The sequence below is a fragment of the Impatiens glandulifera genome, chromosome 1 (genome assembly GCF_907164915.1).
Source record: "Impatiens glandulifera chromosome 1, dImpGla2.1, whole genome shotgun sequence".
In the NCBI taxonomy this organism is placed as follows: Eukaryota; Viridiplantae; Streptophyta; class Magnoliopsida; order Ericales; family Balsaminaceae; genus Impatiens; species Impatiens glandulifera.
Window position 1 is genome coordinate 68,001,260 of NC_061862.1, and position 26,681 is coordinate 68,027,940.

General features: G+C 28.5%; 1 protein-coding gene and 1 pseudogene across 2 annotated transcripts; both read left to right on the forward strand.

Annotated features, from left to right (window-relative positions):
* The first annotated feature begins 267 nt into the window (after positions 1 to 267).
* Positions 268 to 6,005, forward strand: LOC124930992 (annotated as a pseudogene).
* A 12,603-nt stretch (positions 6,006 to 18,608) lies between these two features.
* Positions 18,609 to 25,609, forward strand: LOC124918802 (zinc finger CCHC domain-containing protein 8-like). Of its 2 annotated transcripts, none has more exons than XM_047458850.1 (9): positions 18,609 to 18,763; positions 19,278 to 19,729; positions 19,889 to 19,964; positions 20,087 to 20,162; positions 21,673 to 21,753; positions 22,268 to 22,404; positions 23,227 to 23,476; positions 24,206 to 24,269; positions 24,737 to 25,609. In XM_047458850.1, the coding sequence occupies exons 2-9, from the start codon at positions 19,312 to 19,314 to the stop codon at positions 25,321 to 25,323; spliced, it is 1,689 nt and encodes a 562-aa protein (XP_047314806.1). In that variant the 5' UTR covers positions 18,609 to 18,763; positions 19,278 to 19,311; the 3' UTR covers positions 25,324 to 25,609. The 2 variants fall into 2 exon arrangements, with proteins under 2 accessions (XP_047314806.1, XP_047314807.1); XM_047458851.1 differs by lacking the exon at positions 18,609 to 18,763 and adding an exon at positions 19,098 to 19,191.
* The last annotated feature ends 1,072 nt before the right edge of the window (positions 25,610 to 26,681 follow it).

Below are 26,681 nucleotides of genomic sequence, written 5' to 3' on the forward strand. Positions count from 1 at the left end.
TTTAAAGAATATTAATATTTAATTAAAAAAATATGAATAAAATATATTTTAGTATTATCATTAATAAATTTATTAATTTGATTAATGAGAGGATAAAAATTATTTAAATAATTGAATGGATTATTCAAATAAACTAGATAGGTCATGTCTTAATTATCAAATAAAAAAAGGTAAAAGTAAAATATGTAACAAACGGGCCCTTAAATGCATGCATTTATACATGTGTCACTAACATAGAGCGCAGGTGTTAGTATTTAAAACCCAAATTTATTTACTTGTTGACCTCTTGAGTTCCTATAGACACATAAAAACAACGTTATACATTGAGCAGCTAAAAAGAGAGAGAGAGAGAGAGAGAAATGGAGAAGAAGCAGGTGGAGAAGAGAGGCGGCGGCAAAGAGAAAGAGAAAGAGAAGAGTTATAAACAATGGAAGTCACTTGTCCCTGTAATTTACGATTGGTTAACTCATCACTCTCTTCTCTGGCCTTCTCTATCATGCAGGTACTTGTATATCTATCAGATCTATATCTATCTATCTATCAGATCTATATCTATCTATCTATCTATCATATTTATCTAATCTATATCTAATATCATACAATAGATGGGGTCCCCAGTTTAAAAAGGGTTCTTTCATGAACAGCCAGCGCCTTTACATTTCCGAACAGGTAAACTTTATTGGATCTCCTATTTCTCTTTGTTATTTTCATATATGTACATCCTTTTATAATTAATTAGCTATCTAGAGCTCATGCAATTTGAAAAACATATATATAGACAATAGATTAGCTAGGGCTTGTTTTGTATTTGTTCTATTGTAAAAGCATCCAATATAATGACGAATAATGTCGAGCTTTTGAGGGATGGTTTATCTAAGATTCTTTTATTAATGATGCCTCCCCTGTTAGGGTTAGAATGCGCCCGGCTCATTAATTAATCTTTTGAGGGACTAACACAACAACTCAATCTCTGATATCCGTATTTTGAATGAGAATCACACTTATACCCTTAGGATGGTATAAGAATTGTTGGTTCTAATCTCTTGCTATTTATATTCGACCCGGCTACCAAATATGGGTATATATAGTTTGTTCATATACCTATTCTAGGTTAAATGTTGTAACATTCCAAACAAATCAAGAAAATGTCAGTTTGTTTAAGCACGTGTTAGACTAATTTTCTCTTTTGTAGCTCCACTCGTCCACAAAATCTCAAACTATTGCGTATACAAATGTATTCTATTTCAACTACTATTGTCATAAAGTCCATTTGCTGACAAGACTTCTAGTGAGATTTATGTTGTCATTCCAACATTTAATGGTATCCACTTTACAATTAGTAAGCAAACTAAACAAAAATATGTTTATGTTGTTACAGTCTTTCGAGAGGAAACTTAATTACTTTCTCTCGTCGTCTTTTGTTTTACGAGAAAATCTGGACTCTAAGCTTGTTGATATACTATCTTGATGACTTCTTCTTGAAAAGCAACCCTATTTTTCATAAGAGCTTTATTAATCACTCTTCCTTCAAGTGACAATCCTAGTTTCTTGGAAGGGAGTTTGAAATGCCTAAGACTCATTGAAGAGTCCTTATTCGTTAAGGACATCCATACAATCTCAAAACGGTGGGTTTTGCCTTAGCTAACACGTGCAACGATAAGACAATTAACCACATTTTGCTTCACTGCACACTTACCTTAAATATTTTGACTATACTTCAAAGTTTCCTTAACCCTCAACTGGTCATGTCTCGATATCAATTGTGACATTTTTGGTTCAATGGACAAAATGATGTTTCTCACAATCGATGGTTATCATTGTTATAAATGTCAAACAAGCATACATAAATCAATCAAACAAAATAGACCTATGCCTTTTAATTTATTTATTAAAGATCATCCTGTATTAAATGATTTAATTAAATAAATTTATAAATGCGTGGGAGATCAATTTTAGAAGAATGAAAGAGATGGAAAGAACCTAACAAAGATAAATGTGTTAGATTCCTATGAAATCAAAGTAGTCTCATCAACCGAAAACTCCTCATTTTTTATGAGACAAACGTGTGAAGAGATATTTTATTTCCAACATTTTTTCCTTTAAATGTCCTGTTATGTATTGCATTATTTCCAAATCGTCCAATAAAAAGTAAGTAACACAATTTTCCAATCATGAATGATGTTTGACCCGACCATCAAGTTTGTTGTGATCAAAAGTCTACTACAAAATGTGTCAAAACTTATTGAGAAATGAAAATACTATGGAGTAAGGAATAGATGTATGAGGCGAGATAATAAAACAAATTGTGGCATATTTTCTCTTTAAAACATATCAAATTTTATTTCAAAATAGGCGTGAATGTGAAAAGCCTTCACAAGTTATAGGCAAAGAAAAAAAGAAAATAAGTCAAACAATTTAAGCATGACATCTCAAATAATGTTTAATAATCACTATATAATTGAATTCATGATAACTTCTTTAAGTATCTCTTATTTTTATCTTGTTTTTATAATCTCTTGAGAGAAAAATTTACTTAAAGAAGAATTTACTTCTTCTTGTCATCTTTTGTTTTAAGAGTAAATCTAGACTCTAAACTTGTTCATGTACTATCTTGATGATTACTTCTTGAAATAACAAGCCTATTTGAAAATGAGATAACTTTGGAGTAAGGACAATATCTATGAGACGAGACAATAAAACAAAATGTTGCATATTTTTTCTTTTGGAAACATATCAAATTTTATTTCAAAAGTGGCGTGAACATGGAGCCTACATATGTTATGGACAAAAAGAATCAAAGGAAAATGAAAATAAGTAAAACAATTTAAGCCCTAACATATCGAATAAAGATTGTTAATCATGATATTGTTGAATTCATGATAATTCTCTCAAGTCTCTCTTATTTCTATCTTATTATCACTCGTGTGTTTCAATTTGAATTTAAACCTTATATTACGAAGATGATTAGCAAGGATAGTGAGCACACATGTTTATTACTTTATTTAAGGAAAGGAAATAAAAAAAGGTTTGAACACACACGGCTCTTACAAATCTGTATTAATATAAATTTGACCTTCTTTGAAATGAAAAGAAAACCATATATTATATATAAATATAGGATTACTTGTTACACATTAAATTATAGCATTATTGATATTTATTGGAACTTGACTTCTCAACTCTGTTTTTCTTGGTCTCTCTTCATTTTATATCTATCCATATCAATTGAACCCTAGGAAGTAGGAATTGGTATTTATCACTATTTGTATACATGATTAGGCCAGGCAAAGAACATTTGTTTGTCATATATCCACCTTATTACCCTTAAATTAATATTGTTGTTGTAGAAAATTGGTCCATAGTTTATGATATTTTTGTTGTTTTTTTTACTGTTTCTTTCGCTAGACTGATGGTAGTGTGCCAAACACACTTGTTGTCGCAAATTGTGACATCATTAAACATAGGGTTGCTCCTGCCGAACATATCGCACTTGTAAGTTTATCATTCCTGACATTGTAAAATAATAATTCACTCTCTTTTTGAATGTTCTACCAATAGAATTATGTATGATTTGGCTGCATGATCTTTGCAGTTCAATGAAAAGTCCAATTCTCCCTTTGTGAAGATATTCAAAACAATTATTCACCCTGGAGAGGTATTGAATGATTTTAGTTGTTTTTATATCTTTTCATAATTAGGGCATAGGGATGTTTCTTAAATTAAATATGTTAATTTGAAATTATTATTTAGAGGCGGATGTTCTAGAGATCTTGTTAAACTTATTTGCACTATGCATGCATTATTCTAGATTGATATTATTGGCTTTCAATTTTATAGATTGCTCTAAAGATCCAGACTTCCATAATTCATAATATTATATATCATTTTATCATCAATTTTTAAGTGAAGAACACAAATCTTGATCGTATATGGGATCATCACAGGTGAATCGAATCAGAGAACTTCCTCAAAATGGAAATATTGTGGCAACTCATACTGACAGTCCATATGTATGCATCTTGTTTCTTTCTTTTATATTTGAATTATCTTAAGACACTTGGATCAATTGAGTTTTTCCATCTTAATCTAAAGTATACAGTTCCTTTTCAGGTTCTAATTTGGAATGTTCTAAGCCAGCCTAATCGACAAGCTGTGTATGGAGCCCATAAGTCACATCCAGATTTGGTATGTTGCATTCCACAATAAAATGTTGTCATGATATAATAAAATGTAAAAAAGGATAAAGTTGTAAATGTTTTTAAATTTACAGATTTTTTTACCGTGTATTTTAGTAGTTTGAATCAATGTTTGGAAAAACAACGGTCTTACCTTATGGAAATACCTATCAACAAACATCTTTGAATGCTATTTATTCTGAATTGTAGTTTATATAGAGTTATAATGTAGAAAATAATCATTACCTGCAAACATGCACTTATTGGGCATAAAGAAAATGCAGAATTTGCTCTTGCCATGGGACAAACTGAACCTTTTGTGCTATCCGGAGGTTAGAAACTCATGATTTGTACTTTTTTTTATGTGTCTAGACATGATATCCTTGAAATGTTTTAGTACTGTTGTTTTTCTTTTATTCAATAATTACAAATGTTTCAATGTGGTTTGGTATCAGGTAAGGACAAATTGGTGGTTCTATGGAACATTCAAGATCATATATCTACTTTGGCCTTAGAGACACCATCTACTGGTGGTAGGACTGTTAAAAACTTTACTACTCTTAATCCTCGAGATACCTACCTAGGACATCAAGACACAGTTGAGGATGTACAGTTTTGCCCTTCAAGGTAGAGACTTATTGTATATTTGTTAATTCATCTTTAATTATGGAAATGCAATATATATATATATATATATGTGCAGTTTATGATATTTTTTACTTAAATTATTTTGTTTATTTGTAATAAAGTGTACAGGAGTTTTGTAGTGTGGGTGATGATTCTTGTCTCATATTTTGGGATGTAAGGACAGGTTCAAATCCAACTATCAAGGTACCTACATTCCTTTAAATTACCTCACGAATCTTAAAAAGATAATATTTTTTTGTTAAAACTTTATTCTCTTTCAGGTTGATAAAGCTCATGATGGTGACATTCATTGTATTGATTGGAATTCACATGATCTTAACCTTATTCTGACTGGGTAAGCATTGAAATGTTTTTTTTATTATTTTTTTCATCTTTTGTGGTTTTGAATTGAATTTTGTATTATTCAGGTGATAATACAGTAATGATATATGACCGTAGAAAACTTACTTATGGATTACCTGTCCATGTATTTGAGGGTCACCATGCTGATGTTCTGTGTGTACAGGTCTGAAAAATATGATGACTACTGTTTTCTTAATCATTTCATTAAGGGAAATAATATAGAAAGAAAAAATGCTTGAATTTTTTTCAGTGGTCTCCAGACAAGGCATCAGTTTTTGGAAGTTCATCGGAAGATGGAACTTTGAACTTATGGGATTATGAAAAGGTTTGAAACCTAATTAATATATGATGCATTGTTTTTATTGAAAATTGATGTCAAAAAGATTTCTTTAAATTTTATTAATGTTGTAGATGGGTGGAATGCAAGAACTTGGTGGATCATCGGATAGTTCACCGGGCTTATTATTTAATCATTGTGGCCATAGGTAAGAAACTTATTATTATATTTCTTTCTTTCTTTTTCTATTTATTTATTTTGCATATATCAATTCAGAGGAAAAGTTGTGGATTTCCATTGGAGTTCTTTTGATCCTTGGACAATCGTTAGTGTGTCGGATGATGGAGACAGTATAGGTGGTGGTGGTACTCTGCAGGTAATAATTGTTTTGTTCATAGTAATTTCTATTATTATGACCAATTAATATGGTTAGATGATTATGTAATTAGTAAATGTTGTTGTTTTTGTAGATATGGAGAATTATAGACATGATTTATAGACCACGAGAGGAGGTTTTGGCTGAGTTAGAGAATTATAAGTCCGATATAATTAATTCCAACTAACACCTCTTAATAAACTATTAATTTTTTTTGTTTATTGATGCTAATATTAACACTGATATGATGGGCTAAACTTTAATGTCTTCTATAGTTATTCTAATCATTAGGTATCAAAATATTTGTTAAATTACTTATCTTACTTCATTACTGTTATATCCTAGCTTAATAGAGAAAGTTAGAGAGTTTTCAACAATGAAGTACAAAATTCTAAGAAAACTATGTTTCAATTTTGATCTAAACTAAACAATTAGACCAAAGATCCCAAAAAGGCTTGTACTAGCTATAAGCCATGTAAGATTCATATCAACTCTGACGCATATTAAATCCATAGACAATGAAGTGAGCTTGTTTGTTGTGTTGGGTTATTTTGAAAATGAAGTGAGCTTGTTTGTTGTGTTGGGTTATTTTGAAAATGAAGTGAGCTTGTTTGTTGTGTTGGGTTATTTTGAAAATGAAGTGAGCTTGTTTGTTGTGTTCGGTTATTTTTAAAATTTATTGAGTTCTTTTTTAAATATTTATTTGATAAAAAAATTTCATAATAATTTTTTTTTTGTGAGTATATGTATACTTACACTAGGACAATTTAAAGTGACAATTATGTTGTGGATCCATATCCTAAATTTTGAGTTGTACTAAATGAATAAAAATAATTATAATTTTTTTATTTTTTTGTAAATACAAAGTTTTTCAAACGGTTAGTGAAGTAAAGTTAAACCTCTTTAATTTTTTTAAGTAATGCATGACCATGCCATCTTTCTATCTAAAATATATATTTCATTAATATTAGACCAAAAAATATATAATAAAAAAATAAGAATTCTCTTAGTCTTTTTATGATTATTTAAATAAATATTAATTTATTTAAAAAATGTTAAGTTTGATAATTTTGATAAGTGGGTAGTTTTTGGTTAAAATATTTAAAATATATTAATTTATAATGATAATTTTAATTTTTGTAAATAAATAATATTTTAGTGTTTTGGTTAATAAATTGGATAATTTAGGTGATGAGAGAGTGAATTAAATTATGTTTGATTATTATTTAGTTTAAGAGAAATCATTTGAACAAATCCTAAGAACAATAATTAATACTTTCCAAAATTGTGAAAGTAAGAAAACTACACAATCAAACATATCACATAATTTCAATTAAAATATTTTATTATTAAGTATTATATGACCAATATATATTTTTAATTATTATGTAATCTTACTTACTTATATGAAATCCTTGTGACAAATTCTAAGTTTTGAGCAATTGGTGTTTTATTTGTCAATAAGAAAGCTATTTCCCTTCAGATAGTACCAGAAAAACGTATTTTTATGTTCGATAATATTAAATTTTAGATCGAGTGAAATCCCAAAGGTTACTATTCTTCGAATCTAAAGTTACATATCTTCGTGGACAAACTTTATTCATACAAACAAAAATTATCACCAAATAGAAAGAAAAAACTCTTAAATACAAACGGTGTTCATTCCAAGGTTCATATTAGATTTTTTACAAATATTGTTATATCATCAATTGACTATTTCTCTCACATTTTTTTATTTATGTCTAAATTAGAAGAGATTATTTAAAAAATAAAATTATATCAAACTTCCTATAATTTAGATACATAAATTCATTGAAGTTTCCTTGTTATATTTGGATCTATATTCATGGACAGGTCTCTAAGTTTAATTCATATTGAAATTATTACTTATAAAAATAAACAATGTCATGGAAAACTCACTCAATTATCTTAAATGTATTCTTGTTATAATCTATAATCTATATATATCTTGACTGAAAATTAATGTCAAATATATTTTGATATAGCTAACTAATTCATTGCAATTCTCATTATCTAGATGCATTCTTATTATCCAAAAAAGTTGCAACATTGTCAAAGAAACCACCTCAAGGGAAACAATTCATACACGCAACTTCAAACTCAAGCCCAAAAAGAAAAAAGTGACAAGAGGTTCCAGCGAAGACGAAGAAGTCGATAATATATCCGTAAATTTATCCCCAAAAGACCTAAGGGTGACAAGAATGAAGGAAAGAAAGAACAAGGGCAAAGACAAGAGAGACTAGGTCGGAGAAGTCAACCCTATCGCTTTGTTTTAGTTGATTGATTGCTAGTTTCATCCTTTATTCACTTTTGTACTTTGATTTCATGTTCGTTTGCATTTTTTAGGCCAATTGTGGATTTCTCATGGCCATCGTGTGTTGATTTTGAGCAAATTATTGTAAGCTCAATTTCAGCTCTTGTACTCCTTTACCCCTCGCGGGTCTTTTTTAATTAATGGCGTAAACCATTTCTAAAAAAAATATTAATATGGTTAAATAATTGAATTATAAAACTATAAATTAAATCTAATAATGGAAACTAACACCTCTTAATACACCCTTATATTTATTTATGTGATAAACTTATTTTCTTTTTCACCTGTAATATAGATAAAATTGTGTATCATTTATTAGAATTAAGTGTGTGATTAATCAATTTAAATGTTCTTATATTTTTTTAAAAAAATATAACACATCTTGAAATCTTTTCAATTTTTCAAAAGTAAAAAATTAAAATGAATAAGATAATGTTTAGATGTGTATAAATTGAATTGGAATTATATTTTCATCTTATAAGAAACTAAATTGAATCAAAATTTAATTACTTTTACATAATTACAATTTATAAATGAGATCATTTCAATTTATATAATAATAATAGTACTAACAAAGGATAAAACTAAAACTTAGTGACAAAAAAATCTACAACTTAAGGACTAGTTATAATCTTTTACAATATAAATTAAATATTAATACAAATTTATACCAAGTGTAAAATTATTCTAAATACCATATAAAAATATTATTAAAACAACTATGTGAAAAATTATCGATAATTTCAGTATATTGAGAATATTGTACGGTAAAATATCAAAAATATCGATTTTTTCGGTATATTGAAAAAATTGGTAAAGTATGACACCGATACCAAAATTATCATTACGATGAATGTATAAGATTTTTAAATTTTAGGTATATCGATATATACCAAAATAATATTTATAAATTAAAAAATATATATTTATAATAATTATAAATAACTAATGTCTATTAAAATTATAAATAATTATTAATTTCCATTTTAGAAATTAGAATAATGCAGTCATTATAAAATTTTGAGTAAGATAAACTGTGATTAACGAATCAATCTTAATAAATTTATTTTATTTTCAAAAATATTTGAGGTTTAATTTTCAAGGTATCTATTTTTCCTCTCTAACCTTAATAGTTTTATTTCAATACTTTTTGAAAATCAAAATATAATATTTAAATATGCAATCTTTGGATATTTTAGTTAACGAGATATAAAACTAATTTAATTTTATTATAAATTGTTTGTTTTTTCTTTCAAAATATACATAATATAGTCTAATATGATGTCAAGTTTATCTCAAATACAAAACACAACGAAATCTGAAACACAAGAGTTCATAGTCCGAAAGAGAGTAAAAATAACTTCAAAACTAAAATTTCATGTAATTTTTAAACATGGAGTGTATTATCAATTTATAAAAACATTTACATATACAAATACGATTGAAAGACTATTTTGGATCTCTGTCGCCTCCATTTCTTTTTTTGGGGGTGAACGACTTAGCATCATTTCATTAAAAATTCCCAAAAACGGGGAAAAATTACGAGTTTAAGAGATCATTCTAGACAGGTCTAGAATGATTTTAAAGTCGTAACATTCTGAATAAAAGCTAAAAAGCTAAAAACGTAAATGAATTATTTGATTACAATGCTTTCAATTCTAGTGAGTTTAAAAAACGGTAAATTTTAGTTTCTGTAGATATTTTAGTTCTGCTTCATGCTTGGAATTCTTTTCCACGTTCCCGCGAGGGCGCTGCAATCCGATACAATATCTTTCCATAACTCTTCAACGCTCCTACGGGTTCTATCATATACCCTTGCATTCCGTTCTTGCCAAATATTATACATCACTACTCCAAAGCCGCACTTGAACACGCTTGTTGCAAATCTATTTCTCTTGGCTTTGAGTAGTGTTGCTTCTTTGATTTCATTCCATTCGCTCGAGAAACTAATCAGCTCCAGGTTTTATAGAATTCGTCCCAAAGCTCTGAATCAATACAGAAGCTCCCGAATAGGTGATCTATGATTTCTTCACTATGTGGTAAATAGATTTAGTTTTTAACTTTTGTTAGCACTACAACAAAAATGACTTTCGGCGACGCTTAAAAAGACTTCTGCCAACCTTTAAAAGCGTCGCTAAAAATATTACCGACCCTTATTCTTGCGTCGCCAGAAGCAGGGTGGGCGCAAGTTTTTACCACGCTTATTTAAGCGTCGGTGCAAGCGTTGCCGAAAGGAGAAAGTTTTAACAACGCTTATTTAAGCTTTGGCAAAATTAAAAAACGCTAAAAGTCTTTTAAAATTTGGTTTTTTCTATTTTCATTTTAGATGTTATTATTTTATCTCTACTATTATTACATTTGCTTTCATCTCTCAAGTGTCTGATGAACATAACTCTAAACCCTTAATCCAGCACATTATAACCTTAAAAACACTTCAGAAACAAATGAACTCTCTCATATTTTATATACCAAAAACTTCTTCTTTTTCTCCGATGTGGGATAAATGTCATATTAACACTTCAAAAACTAATGAACTCTCTTATATTTTACTTTTAATTTAATTAAATTTAAATAATAATTAAATAAAAGATATATATTAATAATACTATAAAACTTTAAAAATTATGTTATATAAAAAATATTAATTAAATTTTAATGTTAACAAAATTTTAAGTCAAATTTAATTTTAAAAAAATTAAAAAAATTAAAAAATTAAAATAAAATATTTACAAAGTTTAAAAATAAAACATAAAAATTATTAAAATTTAGAATATTTAAATTATAAGGTTTTAACAAAGTTACAAAGTTGGTATATAAAAAAATAATGGTGGTGGTATAGATATAAAGGTTGACAAAAGTTTTTTTCTTTTAATTTTTACTCACGCTTAATATGGGTTGGCATATAAGGGTCGCTGAAAATATATTTTGTTGTAGTGTAGTCTCTAAAATGTTAGATTTTTAAAATTAAAATTTTATTTTGTTTTTTGTCTAACGTTTATGTGGTAACCATAATGAATTGGTTTTTTTGTTTTAGTAATATATTTTTTTCAGTATCAACGGTATAAAACTAATACCACACCAAAATCAAGGTACGGTAAATATATTAATTTTCCTATATCAAAATATTCAGTACTATATAAATTATGAATAAAAAACTATGGTATATCATAATGACCCATCCCTAAAAAGAACATATACTAACTTTATACTCATATTTCTACCAAAAATATTTAATATTATCTAAATGTTTATATATACAAATTTAAATATATATATATATATATATATATGTTAAAACGAAATACAAGTGATGACGTAAACAATAACAAAAAAATTTAACGTGATTCACCAAGATAAAATTTGGCTACGTCCACCCAGAAGAGTGATTATTATTAAGGAGATCAAAATAGAGATTACATTATGACAGACTAAGGTTATGACACGAATTTATATAACACTCGGTCTTTTGAAACTCTAACAGATGCAGAACTTAGATTGGAAACGATACTCACAAGGCAAAGACTTCAGCTTTCTAAAGTGTCCGACTACACATTTAAATAAGTCTCAACTAGGTCAACACTAATATCTTGGTAAAGACTCTCCAAATTATTGTCACAATATTTTCTTAATTATATATTATCATAACAAAATATCAAATTTCATTTTGTGTTAATATTATTTCTTTAAATCAAGATTATACACCAAAAATATATAATTTCTTTTTGTTCAATATTCTATTTCCTTGCACCACCAATTCAAGACAACTCAACAAATCTCCACATTTACCTGAAATCTCCCAAATTTCCCAAATGCATTAATCAATGCTCATATATTATATATCATCTCTCTTATCCAAAGTTGCTCTAAGACAACTTAATAGATGCATTCATTAATGCTAGATAGCCTAGATGTATTCATCAATGTTGGATGACCCAAATGCATTTATCAATGTCGTATAGCCTAGATGCACGCATTGATGCTAGATGGCCTAGATGGACTTGTCAATGTTAAATGGCCTAGAAGAATTCGTCGATGCCAGATGGTTCAGATGCACTCGTCAATGTCGGGAAGCCCAAATGCACTTGTTGATGTCGGATGGTCCATATGCACTCATCGATTCCAGACCTAGATGCACTCGTCGATGTTGGATGACCTAGATACATTCGTCAATGTTGCATGGTCTAGATTCATTTATCAATATCGGATGGCCCAAATGCATTAGTCAATGTCGGATGACCCAAATTTATTTGTCAATGCCAAAGATGGCTCAAATACCTTTGAAATGTTTTTAATATATTTGTTTTTCTTATATTCAATCAATACAATGTTTTTTTGTATTAACTAAGGACAAATGGATGGTTCTACGGAATATTGAAGATCATATCTCTACCTTTCTCTAGAGACACAATCTGGTGGTGATAGGACCATAAGAAACTCCAAGGATGGTAGTAATTCTATTGAAAGTATTACTACTCTTGATCCTCGAGATACATATCTAGGACAACAATATACAGTTGGGGATTTAACAGTTTTATTCCTTCAAGATAGAGAAATTACATTTGTAAATTGATCTTTATGCTTGAAAAGGCAATCTATATAGGCAGTTTATGATATTTTTTATCTAATTTTTTTGTATGTACTAAAGTGGACATGAATTATGTAGTATGGGTGATGATTTTTGTCTCATATTTTGGGATGTAAGAACATGTTCAAATCCAACTATCATGGTTCCTTTACATTACTTAATGAAGCTTAAAAAAATTAAAACATTTATTGTTGAAACTTGATTCTTTGTCTCTCCTTTAGGTTGAGAAAACTCATGATGCACAATATTCATTGTGCTGATTGGATTTCGTATGATCTTAACCTTATTGTGACTAGGTAAGCAATGGATTTCAATGAAATGTGTTTTTTTTTCATCTATTGTGGCTCTGAAATGAATTTGAAATTATTCAACAAATCAGTTGATAATATAGTAAGGATGTATAACAATAGAAAATTTACCTAGGGTATACTGCTTTCTAAAGGCATTTGTAGCAGAATCCTTAAAATGTGTTCTATCTATTTATAAAGATAAATAACATAAAAGTTGTAAAAAAAATGTTTTATCAAATTTCTTATCCTTATAATTTTTTAGGGATGATGAACAGTGAATCCTTATATTTAGGGATTATTGTAGCATCTCTAAATAATAAAATAATATATTTTCTCTTTTATGGCTAACAATAAATATTTAAATATATATGAATAAGTAATTAAGTGGTTGAGGTGGCTGAAAAATTGGTTGTTTTAATGAATATTTAAATGATATATGGATAAAGATAAGGAAGCTGATGTAGAATAATTTATATTTTGATTCTATAAAATATAGATATTATTATTTTATATTATTTTTAGGGATACAAAATAGGGAAGCTGGTACAAATACCCTAATGTACTTAATTAATTGTTTCATTGTTATCCAATTTTGTAATCAGGAAGGGAAATAATATAGAAAGAATAAATGCTTGAATATTTTTTTTCAATGGTCTCCAGACAAGGCATTAGTTTTTGGAAGTTCATCAGAAGAAGATGGAACTTTGAACTTATGGGATCATGAAAATGTTTTAAACCTAATTAATCTATGATGCATTGTTCTTGATTGAAAATTGATGTCAAAAACATTTCTTTAAATTTCAATCATGTTGCAAATGTGTGGAATGCAAGAACTCGGTGGATCATCATATTGTTCACTGGGCTTCTTATTCAATCATTGTAGCCATAGATAAAAACTTATTATTGTATTTCTTTCTTTCTTTTTCTATTTATTTGTTTTTTATTTATCAATTAGAGGCAAAGTAGTGGATTTCTATTGAAATTTTTTTGATCATTGGATAATCGCACAATCGCTAGTGTGTCGGATGATGAAGAAAATAAAGATGGCAGTGGTACTCTGCAGGTAATAATTGTTTAATAATTTCTATTGTTATGAACCATTATTATGATTAGATGATTAAGTGAGTAATTGATAAATGTTGGTGTTGGGTAGATATGGAGAATTATATATGAGTTGGAATTTTTCTAGGATCACTAGTATAATAAATAATTGTGCAAATGTCATATTTAATATAAGTCAAAATAATGTGATCTAATATGAAATTAAGTTTATGGCTTAAAGGTGTATTTGACATTACTATAAAATGAAGATATTTAAGTGGCATTTCTAATTTTTTAAGGGATTAAATTAAAAATGACCAAACTATAATAACTAACTTAATGTTGGTTATATGTAACGGTAATGGTTCCCATTTAAAGTTTGCGTCCCCATCAACATAGAGAGAAATCATTGATGTACTCATCAAATTGGAAGAACCATTCTATTTAAAGAAAGTCTAAGGAAATAGGAAATTAAAGATCATTTTTATTCTAAAGAAAGAGAAGATTCAGATTTTAATTTCTCACATAGTTCTAACAATTTGTATCAAAGCCGCCTAATTTATTGTTGTGAGAATATATATATATATATATATATCATTCAGCTTAAGATATATTTGTATGAGTTTATGATAATTTCAAATCATAATATAATATAATATATATATATATATATATATATATATATATATATATATATATATTCACTTTGATGATTTTCAATCATATCAATATTATTAGGAATATATATTTATTTTGATAATTTCAATTAATTCGATAAAGAATATATATATATTAGATTTGAAAATTTTAATTTAGAAAGATTCATATATTCTGTAATAATTAAATTTTATCAAGAAGATTAACTATAGATCGATAGATTAAGGTATATTTGAATTCTCTATTTAAGACATCCTTAAATTTATGTATTTGAATTTTCTCAAATTATATAATGATGAATTTAGATATTTTAATACGGAATATATATCCAATTATTCATTAATCTATTAATAAGATTTATGATTTTATCCTAGATTTATGAATATTTAGATTCTCTCAGTTAAACTCTTAGATTCATTCATGCATATTTAGATTCTCCCTTTAAATCGAGTTAAAGTGAATTATTATCGAGGATTCCTAAATTTAAGGATATTTTTATATCCTTCTTTATTTTGCGATTAAAAAATTAAGGATTAATAGATTAATGAATAATTGGATATATTATATATTAGAAACTTTAGTCAACAAGTTTGACTATAAGAATATTTAAAATTTGGTCAAGGTTTATTATTTAATTTAATTAAAATAAGACATTACAAATTTCAAATTCAGGAGATAAGATTTGGCCTACCCTATAATTTTATTTTTTATAATAAAATAAATTATATGTTTATTATATACATTATATATTATTAATTTGGGTTATATACAATAATATAATATTTAAATTTAAATTAATAATATTATTATTCATTATTTAGATTTTATTGATTGATACAAATAATCACGAAAGTGACAATGTTAATTGAAATTAATTCAAGAAATTTTGAATGGTAGTATTGTGTAATTCATGTGATTATATTATTTAGCTTTTTGTGCTAAGGCTGATAATTAATTGACATAATTGCATAAATACTTGTGATGGTAAATATGTAATAATTATAAAATCTTATTTATGTGAATAATTAATCAATCCAAAGATATTTGACATGTCTTATTATACATCAAAATACTATTAGCAATTAATATTATTGTCAATTAATATTATTGTCCAAAGACTTGATATTAATGTTGCATTAAGAATTTTAAGATGAGATAAATCATTATTTGAATATAGTTGTTACTTAAGTTTATAAATGTGAGCAATTACTTTGTTGAATATTCTAAATAATTAAGAGCTATAATTTTTATGATGTCAAGTTAAAGATAATTTTTTTCTTTTAGACGAGACTGCAATAATTTTTTTTAGGATATTGAGTTTGTGAGGAGATATGATTTTGTCTTTGAAATTATTTAAATCAATAATTCCTATTGAGGAAGATTTGATTTATATCTCTAATATTTTTTTGACATTGATAACGATTTTATTCATATTAATGATAAAGTTCAAAAAATCAAGAGTAATAAGAAAGTATTGATTAAATTCATTAAGTACAAACTCAACAACCTCAAAATCAAGTGTTTTTGTGACAATCCATTTTAATCGTATTACACTTTATGGACAATTTTATGGCACTCGTTACATATTTTGATATGGAGCTTCACCAAAATAGATGTTAAGGAGTTTCTCAATTGAGACATTGAAAAATAATTTGGTGCAATGAAAAAATTTGTGTGGAAAAACCAAATTAATATGGGTTGCAAATTAAAGAATTTCATTTATGGACTTAAAGAAGTGTCTCGTCAGTGGTATCATAAATTTCACAAAATAATTATCTCTTTTGGTTTTGAGGTAAATTTAATCGATGATTTGTGTATCACAAGTTCAGTGGTAATAGATACATATTTATGGTTTTATATGTGGGCGACATTTTGTTTGTCACAAATTTTTCATACGTGACCCAGCAGGAGATTGTTGGAATTTATAGGGTCACTAGTATAATAAATAATTGTGCAAATGTAATATTTAATATAAGCCAAAATAATATGATCTAATGTGAAATTAAGTTTATGCCTTATTGGTGTATTTGTCATTAATATAAAGTGAGGATACCTAAGGCATTTTTAATTTTGTGAAAGGGCTAAATTAAAAATGACCAAACTATAATAACAAACATAATGTTGGTTATATGTAACGGTAATGGTCCACATTTGAAGTACGAACAATTATTCTTTGTGTCCCCATCAACAGAGAGAGAAAATTATTGACGTACTCATCAAATTGGAATAATCATTCCATATAAAGAAAGTTTAAGAAAGGAGGAGATTAAAGACCATTTCCATTCTAAATAAAGAGAAAATTCAGAAGATGAATTAAGGTACGCTTCCGCCACATTTAGATTTTAATTTGTCACACATTATATTATAATGTGTGATTAGGATCATTCTAACCTTATATTCTGGATTATTTAAAGAATTATAAGTCAAATATAATCAACTTCCACTAACATTCCTAAATAAATTATTAATTTTCTTTTTTTTATTAATATTGATATTAACACTGATACGATGGACTAAAGTTTGATTTCTTTTTATCGTTATTATGATGTCATTTTAACAGTGGTATCAAAACATTATTGAAATAACTTATCCTATTATAATGGTGTTATATCCTACCATAACAGAGAAAGTTGGAGAGTTTTCAACAATAGAGTGAAGAATGCTAAGAAAACTATGTTTGTATTTTGATGTCCTTCTTGATGTAAACAAAACCAATTAGAAAATGCTTGTACTAGCTATAAACCATGTAAGATTCATACAGATCTTAAGTCCATACACAATGAAGTGAGCTGGTTTGTTGTTTGGGTTATTTTCAAATTTGATTGTTTTTTTTTTTAAATATTTATTTGATAAAATTATATTTTATAATAATTTTTTTTTTAAGTATAACCACTTGAATAGTTTAAAGTGACAATAATGGTGTTTAAGAGATCAAAAGTTATATAACTAAGTTAAAGTGGGAGATTTGTTTCGTACTCAAATCTGAGTGATAAAACAGAGGCAACCTCTTTACTAAAAAAAAATTATTGAAAAAAAACAAGATTGAATATCTTTTTAACTATTTTTATTTTTATTTATTTAGAGATTGAACAACAAAATATATAAATATAAATAATTGATATTTAAATATCAAATTATAAGAATAATTTACAAAATTAAAATTACTAATAGAGAAAATTGAACCATTAAGCAATTTGTTGAGGGTCACCCTCCAATGACGGACTAATTTGAGTTTTAAATGATGAGGGTTGAAGTAGAGCAAGTCGAATAATAGAGTAAGGAGAATCTCTACCAAATTTTTTGAGCGGTACTTAAAATTATCCTTAATTAAGGATTGATAAACAACAATAGAAAATATCGTGTCAAATTTTACGTATATGTCAAAAATAGTAAGAAACCGTATAAATAATTGGAGGATACAGTTAAAAAAAAAACTCCATATAAAAAATGAAATCAAATAGCTTATTATTGAAAATATAAAAGTTCAAAGTCTTATAATTTAGTCCATTTGTTGTTAAAAGGGAACGAAAGCATAATTGAGAAAAAACATTATCACAATCAGAGTGTATTAACAACAAACAAACGATTCACCGACAATTTTAGAAAATTCAATTAGACTAAATAAAATATCATACTGAAGAAAACATTTGAAAAAAAAATCAGGATAATCTTTTCAACTTCTCTATTCTATTTTTATTATTATTATTATTATTTATTTAGAGATTAAAATATAAAGTAAGCACTAAACTACTACGGCTATACGACGTGTTTCATACACTCTTTCAATCATATTAAAGGATATTGATCTTTAATATAATCAACCGTCGATCTCTATTCATACGTGTAGAACATATAAGCAACCGTGTCTAGCACCACACTGTATCATTATCGCTTCTCCGTTGTTGGATTTAGGATCGTCATTCCCGCGGCCGCGATTTCTTCGTTCGTTGTTACCATGGTCTGAAGAAGAAGAAGAAGGTTATCATCATATCTGCTCGCGGCCTTTTCTCTCTCCGCCGTCTCTTCTTCCCTTCAAGGTAAGAACATTGACTTCATATATATAGCTACAATCTTGTATGCTTTTGGAGCAGGATTGATATCTATCTGATATAAGATGAAATTTACGTAACAAATGAACTCGATATATCTACACGGAAAGAAGTGTGTTCTTTCGAATAAGTTCGTGATGATTGATTGGTGCAATTTGTAGCTATTTAGAAACCTAGATAGTTAATTCTGTATAGATATGTAATTTTGTGATTCATTTATTTTTATTTTTTATGAATGAAGGATGGATGGATCATGGATGGATGGATGGATTATAAGTTTATAACTCATAGTTGTTGTGAAAGATCTTTGTCGAAATTGAAGAGTTCTTGGCTGCTATATTTAACATGATATGAGCCAGGCATTTAGGGCAAAGTCGATTTGGGGGAAAATCAAAACTGAATATTATTAGACTGATGTAAAATTAGATATGAAGTTCAATTTGAGTATGTAAAATCCTGAACTAATTTAATTACAAATCTTAATACGATATGTTTTATGCAGGGAAAATTCTACGTTAGTAGTGTTTTGATTATCCATGGAGACAGATGATTTGATTGCTCTCCCTACCTCAATCGATTCTGATGGTGGAACTGGAAATGAAGTCATTGCTAATCCCGGTTTTGAGCACGTTGATGTTGGAACTGATAACATAGGAAGTGGAAATGAAGATGGAGAAATTTTACTTACTGCTGATACAACCAGCAATCTCAATTCCACTTCTTTAGATGTTAATTCTGGAACGAATGAGACCATGGCAGTTGCAGAAAATGTCGATCTCGCCTGCAATATAACACAGGCTAAAGATGCTAGTCTAATACCGTTGCTTGATACTTCTGACAATGGAAAACTGGATTTATCTGAAGCACTTGCTGAAAATGGTTGTCGGACTGCTAAAGAAGGCAGTCTTAAGAGAGATGGATGTGCTATCAGCTATGACGAAGGAGAAGAAAGTAGTATCCTGTGTATTTTTGTATGTCTTGACTCCATATTGCTGCAAATGTATAGGAGTTCATATAATATTATGTCGAATGAGCATTTGCTTTCGGACTTCAAATTATGATAGGTCATTTAGCACAAAGGTTATTTTTTTTGTCCATAATATAATACGCCAGATATCTCTAGTGTCAAGAAGGCCAAAATTGTTCTACCACAACCTTCAGTGAATGTAGCTTATAGTTCCCTAACAAGGTATGAATTCTGGCCTCTTCCTTTACCATGAAAATTTGTTATTGATGCACAATTCCATAATTCGTACTTCCTTAATCTTGTGGTGGGCAACTTTTATAAATCAATATTTTTTTTTTTAATAGAGAAAGTAAAGAGAAGCTTGAGGAACTACTGCTGAAATGGTCACAATGGCATGATCAGAATTGCTCTTCATTGCTTGTAAGCTGATGTATCTCTTGAAGTTAATCTATAGTGATTTATTTTCTTCATTATCTATATAATTAATTCCTTAGCTGTTTAAGCCAATCCATAGAAATTCAGGACAAGGGGATATACAAAGTATTTGCATTATATAAGGACATAAGGTTCATTTTCTTGAAGGTTTTTTCTTTAGATTGAGGCGGAGTTGTTAAAATCAGGAACTCTGATGGCTTATTTTTGTTCTTTATCTATATCATGCCATAGATTTTTCCACCGATCCATAGAAATTCAGGACAAGGCCATATTCACAGCAATTGCATTATATACAGGTGTAGGTTTGATTTTCTTGAAGGTTGTTCAGTTAAATAAGGGTGTAGGTTTGATTTTCTTTAAGGTTGTTCAGTTAAATAAGGGTGTAGGTTTGATTTTCTTTAAGGTTGTTCAGTTAAATAAGGGTGTAGGTTTGATTTTCTTTAAGGTTGTTCAGTTAAATAAGGGTGTAAGTTTCATTTTCATGAAGGTTGTCAGTTAGATTGCAGAGTTAAAATCAGGAATTTTATTCCATTAGCATTCAAATCATCAACAAAATACTAAATATCCATTTAAAAATATTAAATATAGAGGTCGACAATTTAACCCAAATGATCCACTTATTCATCCAACAAGATTTCTTTCAAATAACCTAGATTATTCCAGATAAACCCTACATCAAAGAAGTTCTTACTTTCGCTTCCAACTTTCTTTGCTTCTACTTTAGCTTGTTACTAACAGATATGAAACACTTAATTTCATTATCTTTGATCCATTTACACAACTAAAGCAGAATCAATATTATCACCCTTTTCAAACCACTTTAGGGTTAAAAATAGGAATCTTTCTCAAACTTTGAGACATTGCAAAAATATGGTTTCTTGGTAAATCAACCTGCAGAAACACATGAGTAGTGTTGCATTTGTCTAAGTGCAATTATTTTAGTAATGAAACTGTTTAAAATAACAAAAATTCTTAGTACTGTTTTGTATACCTTTAAACCCTACACCTTTAGATGATTAGTTTTTATCCCATTCTCAGTGTGAGTTATTGCATACTGTAATGGAAATATAGAATTTGTTGCTTAGGAAAAAGGTATAGAATTACGCATGATAGATTGCATATTAATAATGGTAGGGATCTGTAATCTGTGCATTCCAATAATATGGCGAATAGTAAGCGGTGATTAATAAATATTAGCACCTCAATGATTGTTGCCCTGAACGAATATTTGATGATGAACTCTAAACTATAATTTGAGTTCCAAGCAATTGAAAGAAACTCAGGAAGGTTGTGAAACATGTATTATTCATAGATTGTTTAAATGCTTAGTTGAGTTACCCTATATGAGAGTCCAACACCCAGAAGAAGAACAAGGAAGAATATTGATTTAATAACATTGGTTGTATCCGAGGCTTGATTCCAAAATAGGTTAAATTTTCTCCCCTCGATTTTGTAATTTAAGAATTGGATACTAACTAAGCTTTGATATTTGCAGGACTCAGATGAATTTCTTGAATCTGGTGACAAGACATTTTTTCCTGCCTTGCGTGTTGCCCTAGATAAGCCCTCTGGAGTGGTATTCTTCCTAACACTGTCATATGTTGTTACCGGTTAAGTGTCACGCGTCGCATACGAATTACATTTATATTGTTTTTCCATAGGAATTGAATTGTAATTCAATGTCAATTCTTATAGAATTATAATTCCAACTCTAATTCTAACTGCAATTCTTATAGAATTATAATTCCAACTCTAATTCTAACTGCAATTCTTATGCCAATTCCCCTCATTATATGAAAGACTTTTATTTAGCTTATTGGTATTTTTGTATTGCTCCAACTGTTGGATATATGCACGGTTCCACCAGTTCCATTTGTCTCTTACTCTCCCTTTGATGGATTTCTTACTAATTTGTTCACTATTCATCTTCTATGCTATCTCATATTGTGTTTGTGCTTGTGCTTGCAAAAAGATGTTTAGTTTTTGTAATTCTTTTGTGCTCCCTCATGTTATATCTTGAACTCGGAATACTATCTGCAAGTATTCTTCATATTATGTGTGATCCTGAATCTCCACTGGTTTTTATGCAGTCCTTCTGGATAGATAACCAATCAACGACCCAACAAAGCAATGAGCTTTATATGATAAATAGTGACTCTGTTCCACTTTATGATCGTGGATATTCCTTGGCTCTGAATTCCTCTGATGGTTATGGTAACCTGGAAGTGTAAATACTCGTTATCCTGCTAAAGAAATTTACTTCTCCTAAGATATGCTGTTATTTCTTTTGAAAGGACTGCTTGATGAATTAATGCTAAATTTTTCTTTAAATTGTTATTTTATCCTTTCCTAATTATCCTTTATTTGCCTACAATAGTCACATTTGTTCCCATTTGGAAACACTTCCTGTTTCTATATTTGAATCCAGATCCAAATGAGAATACTAAGTTGTGTTTCCAAATGTGATATGTGATATTTGACAGTGAAAAAAGTGTTTTCAAATGGGCCCTCTTTGTCGCTCTTAAACATAAGGTCTCTATCAATAAAACTTTTGTTGTGTTCTAACATGACATCAAAGCTTCTTCCTAGGAGTTGGACCAATTCTATAAGCTAAAATGCTTCATTTCCTTCTTAGCTTGAATCCCAAAATCCATATGGGTAATTAAGGATCTTAATTCCTTTTCAAGATCTCCAAGAGAATCCACACTTAACTTCTCATATTTAGACTTATGTATAAGTTGATCTTGTTGTGTAATTAGTAGCTGGTTCAAGAAGAGCTTGTTTGATCTAGGTTTTTATTTTAAATAATTCACTTTTTTTCAAAAAATTTGGTCGATGAAAAATTGACTATCTGGGTTAAATGACTAAAAATAAGCAAATATATTTTAGTGTTTTAGTTGATCATCTGAATGATAAAGTGATTGATGATGAGATAAGGATTATCAAACAAGGCCAAAGATAATTATGTGTGACCTACAAATTATTACCTTAACAGCATATTCATGTTGATGAATTATGCTTATCCCCCCACATGTTCTATAAACTCCAGGAAATCGGACGCAGTAGATTCTTCACGATGTTTCAATTGTTCTTCCTATGGACATTCACTTAAAGACTGCCCAAAGCCACGAAACAACTCTGCTGTCAATAATGCTCGTAAACAACATTTGGTTAAGCGAAACGCGAATGCAAGCTCACGCAGTGCAAGTCGTTACTATCAGAACTCTACTGGGGGGAAGTACGATGGCTTAAGGCCTGGAGATCTTAGTGCCGAGACACGAAAACTTCTTGGCCTTGGGGTAAGGAATTTATTTATTTATTTGACCATCTCCCAAAAATATTTCAAGTTAGAACTATGATGTATGATATAGCTAATTTTCCTTGTTAGACTTTTGATGATTTCTTTATAACTGTCAATTAGGCAAGTCTTGGTAGGCTTTTTTAGCATATGTGCTCCTTATTCTTCCCATTGTCTTTTATGCACAATAACCCATTTGGATATACTTTTTGTTTCTAGATCCAGAAGAGAACTGCCAATAATTTTTTTAATCTGTGCTTGACTAATTTTTGTTTTCAAAGGTTATCTCCTCATCTGGAACCATGCCCATACGAGATATCTGATTGGAAAAAAGTGTATCCAAATGGAATTTAGGAACACATTTTATTTCTTTTTCTGGATTTGGGTCGAGATACAAATATATTTTGAAACTAAACTTAGTCAGAAACAGTTTCTATAAATTATAAGTATTTCCAAATGGGGACAATATTTCTCTCCACCTTGGTTCTAATGTTATAACTAAGTACAGCATGACAGCCCACAGCCATGGCTTCCACTTCCATTTAAGGCGCATGAAAAACAGCCATGAATTTAGGGATAATATCTGACGTTATAATATTATATGCTTAATTGACTGAATCTCTGTTTCAATGAACCTGGTGAACTGGATTCTCCCTTTTTTTCTTGGTCTATTTTCTCTCTTTTCCAAAATGAGGTGCATGAATTTCTTTCTCCCTTTTGGATGATGCAGGAACTTGATCCACCTCCTTGGCTCAGAAGAATGCGTGAACTTGGATACCCACCTGGTTATCTAGGTAAACGATTATATATTTATTTATTTTGATAACACAAATTATAACTTAATCTAAATAATAAATGCTTATTTGAATTAAATCCATTTGAATCACTTAATTATGTAAATTAAACTCAAATTAAGCTAAAATATCTTAACTTAAATGATGGCTTAACAGAGTAATATTATAAGACTGCAAGAAATATAACTTAACCTCTGAGGTCACTACAAGGGTAAAATAGTCTTCAAATACTTTGTTGACATTAGTTCCACATTTTATGAAATCACCTGACAAACCAAGTACCTCAAATTTGTAAAAGATATTTCATTTGGTTTATTCTATCATACTTAACTCATTTGTGACAATTAGAATTCAGTATTCAGCACACTTATTTGATTCTAGTCTTGCATTGTATATAACTTGTTAACATTATTTTGATTAGTATATATGTATGCTTAACATTAATTTACTGGACATTTGTTAATTAGACCCAGACATTGAGGATCAACCATCAGGAATCACAATATTTGATGATGATGAGAAGATTAAAGAAGAAACGGAAGATGGAGAAATCTTTGAAAATGGCTCGGGATTCACTGATGAACCTACTCCTCTTCCAAAGAAAATGAGTATTGAATTTCCTGGAGTAAACTCTCCAATCCCAGAAAATGCAGACGAATGGAAATGGGGAGCTAGGGTTTCAAATTTCGACTCATCACAGGGTCATAATTCATATGAGCGAAAGCGGTCTAGAAATAATGAAGGAGGAGATGATGAAGGGTATGATCCAAAATCTAGATTCAACTCTCATAGAGGAGGAGGAGGAGGCTACAATTACGATACTAATAGCCCTAGGGATGGAAGGTCTTTGTCTGAGAGTGGCAGATGGAGTCCTTCAGCACGCGACCAAGAAGATGATGAAGAAGAAGAAGAAGAAGGGGAGTTGCAAAGAAGGAAAACTGCCACCCAATATGATTATGATTACAAGGATCGAGATGATGATAGATGGAACAGGTCTGAGTCTGTTAGGCATAACGATAGATACGATGGGCACCACAATCGTAGGCGCAGGTAAAGAAAGAAATGTTGCGTGGCTAATATGTGATTTGAAAACTGTTGTGATGGTTCGAATTCGTATTGATTTTTTCGGTAAATTCTGCTAATGTTTTTGCCATGTTTTGCTTTCGAATAGTTCTGTTTTAGAACAATGTTAGTAATGACTATCTCTAGACATGTTCCTTTAAAATAGACATGGGATGAATTGATGAAAGAACTTTGCTCGTCATTATTTGATCATTAGTAAGACATGTTTCTATTAAACTGTCCCTTAATCTGGATTTTGTTGTTGATATCATTCTGAATGTGGTGTTTTTATTTAATAGGTTTAAACTCATATATCTTTTTCAAATGTAATTATTTTGGATCTTAATAATATTTATTTGTTTAAATTCAGCTTCAAATATTTTCAAAAGGGTCATTGAGATAGGAGTATTAGTTATTTATGTTGATTATGTTTTATTTGGAGGAATAAAATAAAAACAGCTCACTTGATTCAACAAAATTTATATTTTTTATATTTATATAAAATAAATCATAAATATTTATAAAATAATTGTATATGATTGAAAACAATTATTTTAAAATTTATATTATAATTTGTATCTTGATGGAGTAAATAATATTATACTAATAAAAAAATATTAATTCACTAGAATATTTGAAGGGACAAGAGTTGATTTCTAAGATAAAAAAAATTACAAGTTGAATTTTCACATAAAATGAGATTTGATTTTCATTATTTAAGATCATGTTAATCCATAAGAAATAAATCCACATAACATAAATATAATTAAAAGAAAATTTGATTGACCATTGACTGTATAGTATATTTCACATTGATAATCTAATATAATATAATCTCTCAGTTTCATTAATTAAACTTATCTCCCTTCTTAGAATTCATTCTTATCTATTAATAATGTGTTTCATACCTTACCCATTAAAATTGACTTTAATTTCCTAAAGAAATTTTTTTTTTATCAAAGACACTATTCATTTACTACATCTATCTCTACACACAACATCTTATTTTTATCTCTTTCAAAGGTAAAAAGTAATCAAGTTTTTATTTATTATTTATTTTTTTTCTCAAACTAAAATTTATGTTAATGAAAAAATTAACACAATTATATATTCGTGATATAATATTTAAATCAAAATATATATTTTTTAAATTTATTAAATTAACACGAAATTCTGCTATCATAACTCTCAATCTCAACTTATATATAGAGTTGCTAAATAAATAATTAAATGGCTTAAAAGTAAACTAAATTAGACAAACACTACTTATTAATTATTTTTTCTCAAAAAAAAAAAAAAAAAGTCAAAAACATACAACGTGCAGTGGTATTATTATTTAGGGTTTAATGT